Here is a 19,514-nt window from a genome sequence, read left to right as displayed (position 1 = left end):
ACCTCTGCATTCCTGGCGGGCGACCTGTTTCACGTGCTTTTGTGGCGTTTTCGCCTGCAAGGGGCATTCCAGAGGGCTATTCCCAGAGAACAGCAGGGCTTGCTTTGCCCTCCTGAACTCCCAGGGCTCGTACCCAGGCCTCTCAACTCAGCAGGGTGCAGAGAAGCCTGCCAGGCCTTTCTAGAGGGCTGGGAGGCGTGGTGGTGGCCCTGTGCCCCCGTCCCCTTGGCCGGCCGCGCCAACGTCTGGGGTGATGCTGACCTCGCTCAGGAGGCGTCACAGCAGCAAGCCGGGAAAAGGTTAAAACAAACATTTATTTAACAAATTATATTAAGACAGACAATCACACAGTGAAACTTCCCTTTGCCAAATACAGGAGTCACCTCAAATAAATACAGTAAGGGTGTCGTTCCTCTGCGGGTACACAGCAGCCTGTCCCAGGCCCCGTGCGGTCCCAGGGCAGCTCCCGGGCCTTCTGCTGGGAGAACGGAAGCCCTGCTGCAGGGTGGTGACAGCCACTCCCGGGCCGCATCGGAACAGGTGAAGACAGAGGGGCCAACCCAGGGGTGCCGGGCTGGGGGTTGGGCACGCGGCGGCCGCCTCCAGGCCCAGAGGCCCCGGTGTCCCGGTGGATTGTGGCCTGAGTCAAATGAGCTCGGCTTCTGCCCCCCTGAGCAGGCACGTGGCTGCCGTGTCAAGGCCCTCCTTGGCCCTCAGGCTCCCCGGGGGTCCGGGGGGCCCTCGTCGTCAGGGTGGAGCGACTGGGCAGGCTGAGCACCATGGCGCCCTGGAGGGGCGGCCAATCACGCTAGAACCAGGGAGGCTGGTGGTGCCGGGAAGTCTTCACGGGGCAGGAGACAGAAGGGTCAGAGCGAGGCATGTGCTTGGGTCGGGCCCCCTGGCGGGGTGGCTCCGAGATGAGACGCGGCTCCGGACCCCATCCCTGCCACTGACCCCTTGGGCTCACAGACGGGCCTCCGCTTCTTCCTTTGTAACAAGGAGTGACGGACATCCACTTCTGGGGGTTTGTTTTTTAAGGGGAATAACAGGAGAAAATGTGCTTACGGTGCCGGCCCGGTGGCTGGCGAGGAGCAGGGGTTCTGGCGCGGGTGAATCTTTGCTGGCCTCTGCTCCCGCCGCCTCTCCGCAGGACACCGGGCCGGGGGGGGGGGGGCAACTGTCGGGGTCGTCCTGCCGCCAGCCGGACCCCAGTCAGGACTCCCAGCGAGGGAGACGCCAGCAGCTGCCCTCCTCTGGCTGGGGGGACCGGTGTGGGGGCTGTAGCCTGTTTCCTCCGCCACCCGCCCGGCTGTCCAGCTCTCCGAGCCGGAGAGGGTTGTGGCCCAGATTAGTTCCCGGACTCGGGGTGGGAAAAAAGCCTTGATACGACTTTGACTTCGCGAGTGAACGTGCAGCCAACAACTTACTCCTTACTACCTTTGTGCCATGTCCAAGGGCTTTGGAGGGAGACTGTGCATTTTCAGGGGGGAAAGGAAAGACAACAGGAAAACTGTGCTCTGGTTAGTCTTTTTGAGGAGGGACGGAAGCAGGGAGTGCCGGGGCGGGGGCGGGGGGACGGGGGCGAGGCCGCTGCCCTTCATGCTTCCGAGGACCCTCCCCCTCCCCTCCCCACGTGGCCCCAGGGTTGGTGAAGAAACGCTCCCTCCCAGGCACGAGCCAGGGGTCCGGCTGTCCTGCGGTCCTCATGAGCCCCACGCGCACCCCCAGCCTACCGTCACATGCTTGCTTGACCCCCACCTCTCAGGAGGCAAGGAAAGGGGCTAGGAGCAGCCTGCAGTCTACCCCTGACAGCAGCCTTTCCCTACCACGGTCATTGCATCACTTGTTTAAGCTGTGGTTCAGGGGTACACACAGTCACTGTCACACGTAGCTTCCGTCTACGGTGCTGTCAAGGTGGCCGCAGCCCGGCCGAGCCCAGCAGGTCTGCCCTCTTCCCGGTGCAGCCCGGCCTTGCCCTCCATGGGTCCCCTGGCTGCAGGACAGCCCCGGGGGCTCGGAAGGGCAAGCGCCCGCCTCCTCCTGGACAGCCCCGCCCCCCCGCCCGGCTCTGCCGTCCTGCACCTGGACTCCGGCTCCCCCATGCTTGTCTCTGGGACTCTCCGCTAAAATGCTTGCTTGTCAGTCAGGGACAAGGGCCGCCAGGTGCTGTCGGATGACAACCTCACAATTAGGCCACAAGCAAAGTGCACGAACCAAGGGAAGAGGAGTAATGGGGGTCGCCCCTCTCTGTTGGGCTTTGGGTCACATGGGTCACTTGGTTTTGGACGAGCCACCCAGGCAAAACGCAGTAGACATGGGGTTCCAACTCCCCAGAATCACGACCAGCTTATGTCAGTGGGTGCCTCTGAGACCAGTTCAACAGCTCTGTCCTCTCCTGGTTAAGCACCAGTCCCAGAAGGCCCACAGACGGACTGCTGGCTCCAGCCCGTGGCCCCTGGGGGTTCCACCCACTCTGCCGTGGGGGCCCAGGAAGGCCGGCCTCACCGGGGACATCCTCAGGTCCGGGCAGAGGCAGGCAGAGGCAAGCACTTCTCTAATGCACAGAGATCAGGAGGTTTTGGATGAACATCAACAGGCGACCGGGAGGAGGGGAGCTGCTTGAGGCGGCAGCGCCAATGAAGGTACATGAGGTATTTTGGCCCGCCCCACTGCTTAGCCGGCGGCCACCCTCCTCAAGGTGTTGGCCCGTTCAGAAACGTCCCGGGCGCCCTGGGGAGGCAGGCTCCGTCCCCGGCCGTGGCTCTCCCATGCTCTCTTTGTGTTGGGGGACCCTCCCCACTCTCCAGACACATGGCAAGCCTCACGTCCAAAGCTCCAGCCATCAGGGGACACACCCCCCCCCACCCCCCCACCCCCCCCGCTCAGAGGGGAGATACCAACATTCTGTGGAATTGATTCAGGACAAATCCCGAGAGCTAGACCAGGCAGGCCACCGGGGGGAGGGCCTGAGCCCCCAGGGACGGGGGCAGCCCCGTTCTCATGGCAAACACACGTGGAGCTGAGCTCGGCGGCCGGCGTGGTAAGAAGAGCCTGTGCGTCTGCTAGCCAGTTGTGGTGGACGGGTCTACACTGGTCCCAGCTCGGTGGCCTGGTTCAGACGGACTTTCTAAAACAAACGTTGCTGTTTGTGGAGCGCGTCGCGATGCCTCCTGGCTCTGAGGACCAGGGTGACAGTGTCCCCGTGTGCCTCTGGGGCAGGCCGCTGGCTGAGCGTCTCCTCACTTGTGGCGGGCCTGTCCCTGGGGCAGGGCATGGGGCCGAGGCAGCTGGCATGGCAGTTGGCACATGGGCGTGGCAGAGATGAGCCCTTTGGGAGGAATGGGGGCGTGTGGCGGGGGAGCACAGTGTCCTGGGCAGCGAACGCGCTCCGAGCAAGCACCAGGGCCCTCCGCCCTCTCACCCCGAAGGCAAGTCCTCGGTGCGGGCCACTGGGCGTCCTCTCCCTGACCGTGGTGTGTCCAGTGTGTGGCTTGGGGGTGGAGTCTGAGGTGTGGCTGCCAGTGGGCAGGAACCTGGGCTCGGGGTCACTCTGGGACCACAGGATTCTTCCTCCCCCGTGTCGTCCGCGTCGCCGTGAGATGCTCAGGGCACTCGCTGCCGCTGGCGTGAGGGACTTGTTCCACGGCAGCCCCGAGTCTGCGGCCCTCGGGGAGGCCTCAGTTGCCACCCACCTTTGGGCCTTCCAGAAGGATGTGGATAGCTCTGTGGCAGGCAACAGTCAGGAGGAAAGGGAGTCGGCGGTGTCACTGGGCAGCTCCAGCACACGTGCGGGGCCCTCGGGGTGACTCCCGGGGTGGGTAGGGTCATTTGTAGGAGGGCCGGTCGTCATACAGACACGTTAAGAGCTGTTGGTCACTACAGCAAACACAGATTAGTGGCGATTATGAACAGTGTCCCCAGGGAGGCGGGGGTGTCCCGTTAGGCAGGCCGAGGGCCAAGGAGGTCAGAGCCCAGCTGCCCAGAGTCTCCCGGGTGAGCCCCACGGGGGGCCGGTAGGGAAGGGTGGGCAGGAAGGCCTGGGCGAGGGAGGGGCGCTCAGTAGTCTGGGCAGCTGCGTCTTCTCCCCACGGGGACAGGGTGGTGGCCGGCCCCTCAGGACTGGGGGATCTGCTGACACCGGGTGGGGCTGGGCGGGAGCCGGGCGGCCGCGCTCTGCTCCGTGCGGAAGCTGTATTCATACTGGAGGAGGGAGAGGACAGAGAAGCGGGGTCAGTGCGGGAGAAGAGCAGAGCAGCCCCTCCTCGGCCCCAGGCCTGGCCCGCAGGGACCCGAGGCCACCTTGCCCAGCGTGTGCCCTCCGTGCAGTGTGTGGGTGGGGGTGCGTGCGGGGACGCACCTCTGCGGCTGTAGGTGGCCCCCAGTTCCCGATGACGGATTCTATTCCCAGTCCCTGCTCTGCTCTCCGCAAGGAGGGACCTTGGGGCCGGAAGCCACGAGCTGGCCGTGGGCCGGGCTGCCTGCCAGGAGAGGGGTCGCAGGCGGGGTAAGGGACCGCTCTGGAACGCCATCCCCCACCTGACCTGAGGCCAGCCACAGCCACCAGGCCCGGGGGACCCTTGGTCCCAGTGCTTCCTTGCTTGCCTGCTGACAGGCTAGGTGACCCCGGGGAGGGGCAGGTGGCACCCCGCACGTGTGTGCCCTCTCCTGAGTTCCCAGCGCCAGTTCCGGAAGGTTGTGTGACTGTCCTCCGTACCTGACGAGGGCCCGAGGCTCCAGGAGGGCAGCACCCCACAGTGGCAACCCGGCCTGGGCCAGAATGGTCCTTGGAGGGGCACACCCGTCCCCTGCCCCACCTCATGCTGAAGACCGAAGCTTACCTGGCTCTCGGTCACGGACATGTAAAGGAAGGTTCCAAGTGTGACGGAAATTCAGAGGTACTTACAGAGGGAAAGGGGAAGGCCTGCGGCTCACCCCAAGGGCTAGGAGGGATGGCACCTTCCAAATGTGGGGCTGGTGGGCCTGGGGCGGGGGCGCTGCAGCAGAGGCCACAGCAGCCGTGTGGGCCCATGGCTTTGGTCAGGCAGGTTCAACATTTTGAATCCCATCTCAAGACTCTTTAGCAGTAGAATTGCCCTAACAAGGGCTCCTCCCTGTACCCAGAGCAAAGCGGGGCTGCCTGGGCTGAAACAGCTGTTGCCTCCGGCACACTGAGGGCAGGATGAGAGGAAGCCCCAGGCGAGCGAGCGGCCTCCGCAGAAGAACAGCTCAGTACTGAGGGCTTCAGCAGTTGGTCAAGGATGAGGGGCAGCCACAGACTTCTGAAGGTTTTTCCCCTCAAGTAGAAATGGTGAGGAGGCACCCAGCGCACTGTGTCCTCCACCGCCCCTGCCGGAGGGGCCCATGGGGTTGACCCTACACAGGGAGAAGCAGACCTGGGCTCAGCCCATCCCATCTCTGTATGAACCGCAGGAGGGAACAGCCTCAGGCTGCCTCTGAGCCCGGATCAAAGGGCCCCGCGACCCTACAGACATTGTCCGTCACCAGAAGGGGCGGGTAGGAAGGACTTGACTTTGGAGGGTGACCTCAGGCAGGTCTTTGCCCCTCTCTGAACTGGGCCATGGTAAGAACTGACAAGCGTTAGCGAGAACGTGGAGAAAAGGGAACCCTTGGGCCCTACTGGGAACACAAACGGGTGCAGCCGCCATGAAACACGGTATGGGGGAGACTCACAAAATAGGAACTAGGACTCCCCTAGGACTCAGCAATTCCTCTTCTGGGAATTTATCCAAAGAAAACAAAACACTAACTCAGACACCTGCACCCCCACATTCCCTGCAGCATTCTCTCCAAGAGCCAAGACGCGGGAACACCCTAGGCGTCCCGTGACGGGTGAAGGGACAAAGAAGATGTGGCGTAGAGACATGATGGGCTCTTACTCAGCCATAAAAAACGAAATCTTTCCATTTGCAAAGCACGGATGGACCTCACAGGCATTACATGAGGTACAGTGAGTCTGAGAAAGACAAAGGCCATGGGACCCCACTTACATGCGGAGTCTAACCAGCCAGGGGCTTGCCCGGGGAGGGCGTCTGGATGGGCAAAGGGGGTCGAAAGGTACAGATTCCAGCTATAAAACTTGTCCTAGGGGTGTCATGGACGGCAGGGCGATGACCATTATTACTGCATTCCATTTCGGAAGGTGCTAAGAGCAAATCTTTTGTAATCATGGGGACAGATGTTAACTAGATGTGCTATGATCATTCTGCATATATACAAATATGGACTCATTATGTGGTGCACCTGACGCTAATGTCCTAAGTCAATTACACCTCAATAAAAAAGTGGGGTCACAGTCTATCTCCAGGGCTGGCTGTGGGGATGGGGTGAGCTATGCAGGTTAAGGGCTCATGCGCCACGGTCACCAGGCAAGCGCTTGCTGCACATTTGCTGGCTTGGGAAAATCTATCAGAGCAGCCCCCAACCTGCTCCCTTTCCTGCTCCCTGATGAGCAGGGCATGGGCCCTGGCTGGAGTCCAGCTCTAGGAGGCCAGCCCTGTGGAGCAGCCCCAGAGGCGGCCCCGGGGCAAAGTCTGGGACAATACCGCCACCTGGTGGCTGCTCGGGTGCATCATGGCAGGAAAGGTTCCCCGGGTTCCATCAGCGCCCACCCGGTTCTTCACCCTTGGCTGGGCTCCGAGCATGAGTGCATTTCTAGCCGGGGCTCAGGAGCAGCTGCCTGGCTGGGGAGCTAGGAAACCAGGGATCAAAGGTTGGGAACGGGAAGCACTGCCGGAGGAGCGGGGTTCGGGGGCGGCGGGTATCTGGAGTGCCAGTGGAGAGAGGTTTCGGGAGAAGCACACAGGCTCAGAGGGTGAGGACAGGCCTTGTACTTGGGTGGAGGACCTGGAGGGGAGCAGAGGGAGGACACGGGCTGGGCATAGTGGCTTCCATGGGAGCAGTTCTGGGTGGGCGAAGCTTGGAGAGCTGTCAGTGTGGCGGGTGCGGTTGCCCCTCAGGGGTGGGGAGGGGGGCACCCAGGGAAAGAGCTGAAGCGGGCTGATCCCACTTTACTGCACAAAAGTCCCTGGAAGTCTTGGTAAAAGGCAGATTCTGACTCAGAAGGTCTGGGGTACAGCCCAAGATTCTGCGTTTTCAACCAACTTCCAGGTGATTTGGGGACCAGTTCAGACAATTCTGTGACCCAACCAAGGGGACGAAGGGGAGGATGTGGGTGGGAGTGAGCAGAAAGCAGAGGGCTAGAGACATTAGGGCTGGGCTGTGGGGAGCTGTGGAGGGAGGAGGCTGGGGGTGCTTTACTCGGGCTGCGCGGAGGCCAAGCCCGGGAGATGCCTGCCTGGGGCAGCGGACAGAAGGCACCTCTCAGAAGCAGCCAGAAGTCCCAAGCGCACACGCTGCCTTTTCCGGATTCACAGCCTGCGCGCGCCGCTCCCCCTCCCCCCTCCAGAGCCGGGACTTGGTGCCCTGCACAGATTGCTGTCCCCCCACTCCTACCCTTGGGAGCTTTTCCCTTTTTAGGTTATCTTGGCTGGAGAAAAGCATTATTCCCCCCCCCCACCCCCACCTCTTGTTTTCTCTAACTCCCCAAATGAAATTTCAACATATGTCCCCAGACATAATCCCCCTTAGGCTGCGGATAACCCTTCCCACAGACACTGTCTTCTGCCCGGGATTGCTGGCCCCAAAGTGTTTGCCCAAGAGACTAGGGCCGCTTCTGGAAGGCCTTTCACTCCCTTGGGCAAACAGTGAGTACCTTTGAAGGTGGATTTGGGCCCGGATCTGTTTACTCAAGACATTAGTCTCCTGCATAAGGAAAACCTGCACTCGCGTACAAACAGCAAATCCTTTTTGAATTAAAAAAATTTTCAATTAAAAAGCATTTGGGTTCACAGAGCCGAGCCCAGCTGAGTGGCGCCAGGCCATGGCGCCCTCTGGTGGACACAGGCCATCACAGCAGCCAGGCCTGGCGGTGTTTCCAGGAAAGAGATGTCACTGTCAGGGGCTGTTTTGAGCTTTCCTGGGGCCCAGGGACCGCAGTGTCCCTCCGCCTCCGCCTGGGAGACCCTGCAACTGATGCATCGTGCCTCTCTAGCTGTGGGGCATGAGGCCCAGCGAGGCCATCGTCCTAGTCTGTGGGACATGTGGGCCCTGGCTTCCAGCTGGATGGTGGCGGCTGTCACTTAGACCCAGCCTCACTGGCACAAAGGGGGCCAGCAAACCCCTGTCCACTCACAAAGGCATGAGAATCACCCGAGACACTTTGCCTGAAAAACCCAGTCCTCCTGCTGCATCAGAATCAAGGTTTCTCACCAAGCCACCGGTGCCCAGGCCCCTTCTGGCGTGGGGTGGTTCTGGTTCACCTGGTGGGGCAGATGGCATCTTCCAAAACCCCCAGGACACCTGACAGATTAGGCAAGTGAGAAGCACTGCCTGAAAACTATCAAATATAGTTCAGACGGTCTCCGAGTTATGATGTTTGGACTTTATGACACAGTGAAAGCAACAAACGTTCAGCAGAAACCAGACCTTGGACTTTGAGTTGGACCCTGTCCTGTGCTGCTCAGCAGCCACTGTCCCCGGACAGCCACGCGACCACGAAGGTCCATGATGGATACGCTGACGGCCGGGCTGTCCCCATACGACTGTCCTGATTTCCGCCTTCAGTGCGGTATTCAGTGAAGTACACGACACAACACTTCATTATAAAAACAGGCTTTGTGTGGGATGCGCCGCCCAGCTGCGGGCTCCTGGCCGGGTTCTGGGAGTTGAGGGCAGCCAGGCTAAGCGGTGCTGTTCGGTAACTTAGGGGTAATAAATGCATTTTCAGTTTATAGTGCTTTCAACTCATGACGGATTTAATGGGGGGGGCGGCCACCCCACTGTAAGCTGAGGAAGATCTGCAGAGGGCAGAAAGGGCGAGCAGGTACCTTCCCTTCCTGGGTCTGGCAACAAGCAAATCAGAGACTCAAATCAGAGAAAAGGACAGAAAGGGATTATTTCCAGCACCTGAGTGTTGTAGAAACGGAGGCCAGAGACCTGGGGCAGGATCAGACTTCCCCAAAGGTCCAGAAAGAGCCAGGGCAAAGCTGGACTAGGCCCACAGGGGCCCCAGGGGTGGGGGACAGGCGAGCGTGTGCACCCCCTTCCCTGCGGCTCGGAGGTGGGGGCAGGTTGACAGATGGGAGCCGAGGAGTCAGTGTAAGCTGGCACTGGGGTGGATCACGGAAGAGCCTGGAAGGGTGCGTCGAGAGCAGGTCCAGAGCAACCAGGCTGGGCCTCAGAGGCCTGGCCAGGGGAGAACAGGTAGAGGGGAAGTAAGGGGGCCAAGATTTAGGTCAACAAAGAGTCCGGATCGGGGTGCATGCACACTGAAGGGTGGGCTTCGGTAATCACGGAGGGTCCCCGGGCAGGCAGATGGGCCTGGCCCCGTACAGTCAGGAAGGTGGACGAGGTTCTTAGTGGCTCTGCTTCCCCAGAGCCTGCCCAGGGCCTGCCCTCCCAAGCAGGTCCTGCACCTGCTCGGTGCCCCCCAGCCCCAGCCGTGACACGGGCTCTGCTTGTCACCCACAGCTCAACCTCTCCAGGGATTTCAGCTACGGGAAACCTCACTCCTCACTTGAGGCCTCCACGCCCTCCCCTCTGTCTGCACGTCTGGCTGCTGGAACTCAGCCCCAGGGGAGCTGGGTGCAGAAGGGCCTTGAAACCCCACAGGGCAGCCTCGTCTGTGTACCAGGGCATGGGATCCAGCTGATTTGAATACATCGCCCCCTTCATGCTCCTTAAGGGGAGACTGAGGACCAACACCGCACTGGACAAGCCCGGGAGTCCTCGTTCCATGCCTGGACTCTGGTGCCACATGGAGATCGGAACCACTGAGCGAATGGGGGACGCGCTGGGGTCCCGACAAGCAGGAACGATGGCTTTGCCTGGACGAGGTCTCCCCACGTGCACACTGGGGGCCCAGAGGAACGCAGGGGATTCCAAGACTGCCCTCCCCATTCTACAGGGAGGTTCTAGAACATTCCGGAGCTGGGGAGAGAACACTCTGGAGCTCAGGGCTACAGCCCATGCACCCTGTGACTCTAATGTGACAGGAGATTCCATGTCCCGAGTCGGGGTGCTGGGACCAAATCCGTACACGCCCGTGAAGCTGGTATTGCTGTCTTTCCACCCCGGTGGGCAAACGGGGCTCTCAGCGGCTGAGAAGCCTTTCGATGCCGTGAGGAATAGGGGGGCAGCAGGGAGGCATCTTCAATGCCACAGTCCCATGGGGATGCCTGGGTCCCCCGCAGCTGCACAGAGGGGTCGGCACGGCTCCTGTAGGCATCAGGGAAGCCGCCTCGGTTTCCGTTTCGGCTTTCCCATTGGGTTCCTGGGCTCTAATCCGAGAGGAGTAACCCCGAGTCGGGGCCTGAGCCCCACCCAGGCCCACTGCTGGGTCCCTCCCTAAATGATGATCCAAACAAGGGCCCTTCCAAGACTCACCTGCTCTGGCAGGAACCATGTCTGTCTGGGCACCGGACCCGGTGGCACCAGCCCAGAAAAGGGCTCCGACAGCGGCTGCTCAGTTCATCAAATTCACAGCCTTCTGCTGATCCAGCCCCCAGGTCTTTCCACTCTGGGGCATCCAGGTCCCTTTCAGGGATCCTCAGCACCCATTCCTCCCTCCTTTCCTGCTCTAAGCCTGGGTCTCCCAGGACGGGGGTGGTGACACCCTGCATGGGCTGCCTCCTGGGCTCAGTGCCGGGAGAGCCCCCCACTCCCAAGGCAGCCTTCACTCACGAAGCTCACAGAGCAGCTTCCTGCTGGGGGACCCAGAGAGGAGCGTCGTTGAAGAGATCCCAGGAGTGGGGCAGGGACTCCCCCATCCCCGCTCTGCCCCAGCACAGCGCCAGGCCCGCCCCTCCTCCAGGGGGAGGATTGAGTGGGTTCCGCAGAGACCTCTTCTTCCTCAGTCCCCAGCACCGAGTCCTAAATGGGCCGGGCACAGCCACACCTTTGTGCCTTTCTGAACTCAGTTCTCCCTCGGACACTTTTTCTCTTCAATGGCTAAACTCTGTCTTTTAAGGCCCAGCTAAAGGGGTACTTGTTCTGGACATGTTCCTTCCTTCCCTGGGGAGAATTCATCCCAACTCCCCGAGCCTCCCCAACACGTCACATATCCTCCTAAGTGCACGGTCAGGATGGGCCACAGTCGTCTCTGTAGCTCCAGAGCCTGGTGGAGGCTATGGCCATGGATGGATGGATGGACAGACGGATGGAAGGAAGGACGGATGGACGGGTGGTGCAGGACAGGTAAATGAAGGAACAGATCAGTCTTTGGGTCCAGCTCAATGCAAAGGAGAGAAGGCAGCTAGCTTAGGGGCTACGTTCTGAGGCAGATGGCAGGTTATTCTGATTTTTAGTCTTTTGTGGAAGCAGCCGTCCGTCCAGCCCTGGGTTTTCTGACTTCCCCCAGCCCTCTGAGCACGATGGTGGGATCAGTCCTATCGTGTGTTATTTAACTCAGGCATATAAATTCCAAAGCTCAGTTCTTGGCCACATCACCCCGTGAATGCAAGAGTATGAGTTTGAGTGTTTTTATCTCCACACAAACACCATGTACAAGCTGGAAGTTCACACGCTACTGGTCTGTGGGATGTTTAAAAATAAACACTGAAAAGTTGAGACATTGCATAAAATGCCAACATTTTCCAGCTTGTTCTAGAAAAAAATAGGAGGCTGTAGCAATTCTGGATGTTCATTCTTGCAACTAGAGGCTGCTTCCTTTAGAGAGCCATGTCCTTTTCAATTTGCCACACTCCCCACCACCCCCTATAAACTGCCCAACTGATGTTATCACTATGATTGTACTTTGTGAGTGTGTAGGGTTGTGGGGACAAAGTAAGCAAGAAAGTGAAATATTTCTTGTACCCATGTCTACCAAAAGTAGGAGAAGGAAAGAGAGACTGAGAAGGTCATGTAATTTTAAGGAAAAAGGGGCAAAGGCACATTCCGTGCTGGTGCTGAAGACCGCAGTATGGCCAGTGAGGACACGGAGGTGTCCTGCTTGTCCCCAGCCCCTCCCCCACTTCAGGACCCGCGGCCTGGCAGGGGCCTACATGTCCAGCCTGCCCCCTCGACTGTGGGCCTGGCCATGGATGGGGACTTCGTGGCTGAAAATGCCATTTCTATGTCTGTAAGCAACCACGGGGCCTTCCCCTCATTGGGTCAGCATTTCAAGAACTCACCTGAGTATTAACTTTTAAAAAACGGATCTGTGAACTTTCCCTGCTCTAGGCTCTTTGTAGGAAATATTTAAAACACCACCACTTGGCACCCCCGGCAGGTGAGGGACGTGGTCGCTCTGGGAAAGCGCCCTCCTTATTCTTTCTGTCATCTTTATGCTTTTTACCTGCGTGACAGGCAAGCTTCTCGGAGTTTAGTCTGGGGGGCAGATATTACTTTAAAACATGGGGGATGAGAGTTCTCAAAACATGAGGAGAGAAAGATCCTTCTGTGAAGGGCTTGTGGGAGACCTCGTATTCATCTGGGCTTTGGGTGGCAAGAGCGAGGGCACAGGTCGCGATGATGACCGGGACAGGTGAGGCTGCCGGACCTCACCTCTGCTGTGGCTTCCTTGCCACCGGCTCAGCCTGCAGCTCTCAGCTCTGTGATGCACGCCCGGGGCCCAGGCTGGGCGGGGGCTGCCGCCCGCAAACCCAAGGGGTGGTGTGTGTGGGGGGTGGGGGGCTCAGAGACTCTCAGAATTAGGGACTCTATTAATATAATCTAGCATATTAATATGCCCATGGAGAAAATGTATGATCATCTCAATAGATGATTAAAAGACATTTATCAAAAGCCACCATCCATTCCTGATAAAAAACCGTTAGAAAAATAGAAATGGACGGCTAATTCTTTAGCAGGATAATAATAAGAAAAAAGAGAGTGAGAGACGTGTCTATATATAACAAGCCCAAACGCAGCATTATGGGTTAACACGGATACTAGAAGCTTCTACTAAGGCACAGGTCAGACGCGGCGGCACAGTGGCCAGAAGGCGGCAGGTGAGGTGTGGGGAGGTGCAGGCAGGTGTGGCGGGAGGAGGCCCCATTGGGGTCTGCAGGCGCACAGCTGCCTGCCAGCGACCCCGGAGAAAAGCAACTGAAAACCCATCAGGAACAATAAAAGAAGTCGGTCAGAAGCCTGCAGGTTCTTGATCTATAAATGCTGGGAAATATGACGTCGGAAAAGAGCCGTTCCCAAGAGCCGTGAGAACATTCAACATCCAGAGGAACCTGAGAAGCAGCCTGTGGGGTCGGCATTTCTGCTGTGCGTGGCGACAGAGACCAGCCTTGGGGTCGGGACATTTCATCTAAAGTGACAGTCGCTGCTCTGCTAATCTATGCAGTCAGTGCGGTCACAATAAACACCTAGAACAGAGTTTCTGAAAACCCCTGCCCCCAAAAGGTTCTCTAGTGAGCTGGGAGAATAATCATGTGATTAGAAAAGTTGGGGGGTTATGAAGGGAGAACTCCGGCACATGTTGAAGCTCATCATAAAACTGTTAAGATTCAAGGGTGCCTGGGTGGCTCAGTGGGCTAAAGCCTCTGCCTTCGGCTCAGGTCATGATCTCAGGGTCCTGGGATCGAGCCCCGCATTGAGCTCTCTGCTCAGCAGGGAGTCTGCTTCCTCCTCTCTCTCTGCCTGACTCTCTTCCTGCTTGTGATCTCTGTCTGTCAAATAAATAAAATCTTTAAAAAAAAAAAACCCGTAAGATTCAAAACAGGGTGGCAATAATATTAAAAGAACAGAGAAGAACGGAGTCAAGAGCAATGTCCCCGGGTCCGCTTACATTACAGAACAGTGTGATAAAGACAGCATTTCAAATGCACTGAAGAAAGCAGTCCGTGTTAAGAAAACTGGCTAACGCCATGGGACAAAATAAAGCTGGTCTTAATTCTAGTAGATTTCAGATGGATTAAGTAGTTGAAAAGAATTTCATATTTTAATATATTTAAATATGAAAGAGTAGAAGAAAACAGACTGATTATTTTTATCATCTTCTAACTTTGGCACAAAGCCCCAGATAAATAAATAAGATGCTGAAACATAAAATAAGAGCCTGTGAAAAAATTAAAACTATTGTACAGCCTAACACATCATTAACAAGAAGAGCCACTGGTTAAAGGTGTGTTTGAGCAAGGGACAAGGAGAAAGTTGTTATAAAGAGCATAAAGAAGGGGCGCCTGGGTGGCTCAGGTGGTTAAGCCTCTGCCTTCGGCTCAGGTCATGATCTCAGGGTCCTGGGATCGAGTCCAGCATTGGGGCTCTCTGCTCAGCAGGGCGCCTGCTTCTCTCTCTCCCTTTCCCTCTGCCCCTCCCCACTGTTTGTTCTCCCTCTCAAATAAATAAATAAAATCTTATTAGGAATTCTTAAAAATAAATGGAACCAAATGAAGCCAACAGAAAAAATAAGGCAAAGGCGCACAGAGAGATTTGCAAAATGCATACAAATGGCCAATAACCGTGTGAAAGAACGTTCACCTTCCGATGCCAGTGGTCAGCCCTAGTGGGAATGTGGGAAACGGGCGCCTGGGTGGCTCAGTGGGTTAAAGCCTCTGCCTTCGGCTCAGGTCATGATTCTAGGGTCCTAGGGTCCTAGGGTCCTAGGGTCCTGGGATCGAGCCCCACATCATCTCTGGCATGAAGCTGGTCCCTGCTAAGCAGGCAGCCTGCTTCCTCCTCTCTACCTGCCTCTCTGCCTGCTTGTGATCTCTGTCAAATAAAATCTTAAAAAAAAAAATGTGGGAAACAGGCATCCCCCTCATACACTATGGGGTGGGGAGGTCACAATGTGCATGGCCTTTTTGGAAGGCAAAATGGCAATATATATTCTCCTAAAGAAAGACCCAGGGGAGCAAAGACACATGTACAAGAAAATATACTGCAGCCGTGTAATAGCGAATAATTGAAAACAACTCAAAACTCAATCAATAGTGGATTGCTGAAATAAATTATGGCGTAATCATAAAAGGGAACCACATGTAGTCATTAAAAAGAATGAGGTAGGTCTGGGCGAAGTGATAGGGAAGGTTGTGGAAGCGAAAAGCAAGGTGAAGCTTATGTATAGTGTGAGCCTACATAATGCCCGTGCGTGTGCGTGTGCGTGTGCGTGTGTGTGTGTGCGTGTGTCCACATTTTACTTCCTATGTTTTTGTGATGTTTACAGTTTTATAAACACCTACAACCTTTGAACTCAAGGGGAAAACACTAAATATTAAACAACTGATTCTGATCGGCAGGGTAGCTGTTTCAGATGATAAAGTGCCCACAAGATCCACTACAATTTACGGGGAGGGAACTCATCTCTGGCATGAAGCTGGTCCCTAAGCCAGGGTCACGCCCCTGAAGTCTACGCAGGGGTGGTCCCCAAGCTGCTTCCCATGTTTCAGAGCCAACACCTCCTGCGCGCCTTCAGAAAGGCCGTCCGTTAAACTAAATCATTAGGTTTCTTTGTTTTGGGCTGGAATGGTCTAACTGTGTATAAGGGTTTGGGTGGCAGCTTGGTGCCTTTGAGAAATATAAAAAAGGGGCGAACAGGTTAACGTCTATTTATTTAATTGACTTTTATATAATAAATGAATTAGGCAGGTTTCTTTCCCCAAACGTATCAGTTACTGAAAAATCAAGAAAAAGGATTCTGGGGAGAACAAGGCGGCCGACTTCCCGTTGCAGTTGAAGACCTGACCACTAGATGGTGCAAAGGGACCGCAAATTGTGCGCCCTCTCCCTCCACAGAATTTCTTTCAACGTTAATAAGCACAATGAAAGCTTTCCAAAAGTAGAAGGAATGAACGATTGTGCTGGGACACGAACATTTTGCTTTTATAAAATTGGGACTCTGCCATTTCATTACTGATACAAAAATCTTCTGCCTCACTTTCTTCCCGCATATGCAGGTCCCAAATCTACTCTCATCTATTTGAAGGGGCCCGTAGAAGCCCACGCAGACTGGATGTCCAAAAGTTGAATTCGAAAAATTTTCTTTTTTTTACTTTGCAGTGCCAAAGGGGTTTCCATTAATTTCACCTCAATGTCGTGACGTAAATGCTAGCAGAATCGGCCCCAAGCTAAATAAGCAATAAGCCCCATTTTTCAACACACAAACACATAAAGATGTCAGCTCAAACTGTTTACTAATTAACACTTAAAAAGACACAAATTAGATATGCGTGGCTAAGAGCAATTATAATCAAGACGAATTTCTCTAGTCATTTGGGAACTGAGAAAAATGCCTAATTGCTGGAACCAATGTTTTAAAAACTGAAATCACGCCAGTTAGCAAATATGTTCATTTAAAGAACATTCCACGTGACTACACTCTTGAGGATTGACTACAAACATGAGAACAAGGAAAATATTTAGGTATAAAATTAAAATTTTAAGCTCCCTTAGATTTATAACTTCTTCATTAAAGAGTCTGCAAACAGCAGCCCATAAAAACCTGTAGCAATTAAGTGGTTAAATGAACTGCCTCCCTTGTCAATTTTCAGGGAGTGATTAATATTAGATCGTCCCTTTACTAATTAGACTCTCCCGTGTCTTACAGCTTTAAAGTGGACTGAAAATGGAGGCTGTGTGTCCTACCAGGAAGCAGGGTGGGGTAATGGCGCTTCCCTCGCCAGGCTGAGTTTTCAGCGTGGCACCCCCGGAAGGGAGGGTGAGCGTCATGGTTTTCCGTGGGAGGTCGGCGGTAGGTGGGGAGGTGGCTTTGCACGGGGCTGGAGGGCACTGCGGATGCCGGGTGCCGCTTCGTTACAGGCATTGTTGGCTCCTAGTTTTAAAAGGCTGTTCCGCGTGCAGCGTGAAATCTACAATCAAGGCCGCCGTCTCTTGGCCGTTATTCCTTGAGTCCAGGCATGGAGGGTCTGCAGGGGAGGCGAGACTGGGGGTGGCGGGGCCACAGGGCAGGCGGGGCTCTGGCGGGGAGGCAGGAAAAATAGGCACGGTAAAGGGAACGGAGACACGGGCGGGATTTTAGAAGCTGCAGCCTGGGCTCCCGGAGCTGGGGTGCTCCCACCCTGGCTGTGACGGGGAATCCATCAGATGGAGAAATGGAGCAACTGCTTACAAGGGAAATAAAGAGCAGCAGAGACGGGGAATATTTATATGCCCATCTTCTCACTCCGAGAGGAGATGCTTCATCACAGGGGTCGGCTGCGAAATCTCACTTTTCCTGACTCCTGAACAGAGAGCAGCTTTTGTTGGGGCCGCGGGGAGGGCAGTAAGGGTCTCACGGGGACACCGTCCCCCGGGGTCACCACCACCCTCCTGCTGCCCAGCCCCGTGGGGGCAGGGTTCCATGCCTCGGACAAATGTACACGGGCCGGGGACGGACGCGGATGGCAGGCAGTACGGCGGGGGGAGGACAGGCTGGGCAGGAAGGAGGCTGCCGGCCCATCGGCGCCAGGAGAGTGACCGCATTCACGTGGGAATTTATCAGCCACAGCTTTGTTCACTTCGACCCCCACACCTCAGAGTATCCCTTAGTTGTGAGAGGTTTCATGTTTGTCAAGAATTTTTTCGCCCCAAGTCTGCTTGATGGCAGGTAGAGGGATTTTGATCACAACCTTAAAACATGACCTTCCTTGGGGGGGGTCTTTCAAGAAACTTAAGCCAGTGCTACAAGCCACCACTTCTGGGGAGTCACGATGCAGGCGGAAACAGAAGCTGCGGGGACGAGTGCTACACCCAGGCTGGGGCCATCGGACCCATGGCCGGGGCGGAGTTGGGGGGCAGCCAGGGGACCTGTTCAGGGCCGAACCTACACAGCAGATTTGGCGTGCTACCCCATGCATTCAGACGCAGAATGTGTCCTCTCCAGCCTATGCTGTTTCCTCCACAGTCTACATGGTCCATGAATGTCCCAGCAAACACCCGCGGTGTACCCACCAACGTGGCAGGGGCCTCTGGTCCACACAGCCAGTGAGCCTTGTCCTGTCCTCCTGCTGGCGGGGCCCTGTGTCTCATGCTCCCTGAAGCTCGGCTGATCCGGGGGGGCTGGAGGTGCACTGCCCAACCACACCTGGGGTGACACCTCGCCTCGCTCCATCTTTACTTGGGCGATTCTTGGCTGTGGTAGGCTGGGGGGCACTGCGGGTCTCTGCCGTGGGGGGCGGTCCCTGCTTGCGCCGGCAGCTGGCTAACCACCAAAGTCAGGGCTGGCAGGGTCACGGGGTTCGTTCATGGAATGAACAGTCCCTGCGGTTGAATGGCGGTGATGGGGCACGGGCTTAAATTCAGAATCGTACCCCGGGCAGAGCATGGTAAGTGAAGGTAAAGTTGGCAGGAAAGCAACCCCAGCCCAGTTCTGGGCAGACAGAACACTGCTGTCACCGGGGCTTGCTTCAGCGCCCTTTTCTCCTGAGACCGTGTGAGCCCAGGTCTCTGGGGGAACCTCACGCAACACCACATGTCCACACGGGGGGCGGCGGGGCGGCGGTGGCGGGAGTGAAGGAGAGAAGCCCCTCCCAGCACAAAGCAGCCTCCGTGGACACTGGCCTCTCCCTGCTGTTCAGGAAGCCGAGAGCTCGAGGCGGCGTTCAGGATGGGCAGAGAGACGTGGTTCTGGTGCTGGGTCTGTCCCGGAACCCAGAGGCAGTCTCCTGCCTTTTTGGGGGAAGGGGTTTGGCTTAATCATGTAAAATATGACAAAATAATACACAGCGAGCCAAGCAAAGTCCTCCACCAAGACCCCCCCACACATCCCCTCCAGGCGCAGCTAGACTTGCTGGGGACAGAAAGGAGCAAAATCATCCTGACCAAAGGGACACCCAGCTACTCAGGAGCCGAGAGCCAGGGCCGGGGGGGGTGGTGGGCCCAGCTTCTGCTCGCCCTCAGACTCCATGAGCAACGCGGAGTTCAGCGGCGAAAAGCGGGGGAAGTTCATGTTTATTTATGGAGAGAATTCTCTGCCATTGTTGCCGAAGCTGCAGCCCGTTCACCAGAGCGTGATATCAACATACTAATCACCATGAAATGCACGCGGCCGGCCGAGGCCAGTAACTTCTAAACCCTCAGATTAAATGAAAAACCGCAGCATTCTTGCCTGCCACGGCATCTGTGATGGTTTTACACCCCATGGAAGGTTCCTACCCTTCCTCATGTCCCTGCTTTGTAACTCCACGTTAATGTCCTTCAGCAGAGACCACAGGCCTGTGTTTTCAGCCCATGACTGCGACAAGAAATAAAGCTATGTGTGGGCAGCCGGGCCAGATAGGCGCCCACTCACCTCCCGTCCTGAGGACAGCGGTAACAGCAGGCACGATTGTGGCCACGGCCAGGCCCGTCCTGGGCCCTTCACACGACTCAGACCCCGTAAGTGCTCGGTGGGCAGTGTTTTGTTACTCTCCTGATTTACAGAAGAGAAGACAGAGGTTCAGAGCAGTGAAGTGGTGCTGCTGAGACCCGAGCCTGGGCCGGCCGAGCCCAGAAGCCCTCTGCACCCCTCCGCGCTCTGCTCAGAGTGTCGGACATCAAGACAACACATT

At 56.6% G+C, this 19,514-nt stretch overlaps 1 protein-coding gene across 6 annotated transcripts in view; it reads right to left on the bottom strand.

The window, feature by feature from the left end:
• Nucleotides 1-19,514, bottom strand: part of MVB12B (multivesicular body subunit 12B) — a 195,140-nt gene that overhangs the window by 9,357 nt on the left and 166,269 nt on the right. For 5 of the 6 annotated variants that reach the window (XM_045082413.1, XM_045082411.1, XM_045082416.1 and 2 more), the window contains one exon: nucleotides 296-4,200. The exons of the other annotated variant lie outside the window; for it this stretch is intronic. In XM_045082413.1, the coding sequence (XP_044938348.1) occupies nucleotides 4,114-4,200 (87 nt within the window). In that variant the 3' untranslated portion in view covers nucleotides 296-4,113. Of the gene's footprint in view, nucleotides 1-295; nucleotides 4,201-19,514 lie in introns of those variants that run through there. 6 annotated transcript variants of the gene reach the window in all.

Source organism: Mustela putorius, unplaced genomic scaffold (genome assembly GCF_011764305.1).
Source record: "Mustela putorius furo isolate JIRA1106 unplaced genomic scaffold, ASM1176430v1.1 tig00000596_pilon_pilon_pilon, whole genome shotgun sequence".
Taxonomy (NCBI): domain Eukaryota; kingdom Metazoa; phylum Chordata; class Mammalia; order Carnivora; family Mustelidae; genus Mustela; species Mustela putorius.
This window is presented reverse-complemented; position numbering and strand designations above follow the sequence as displayed.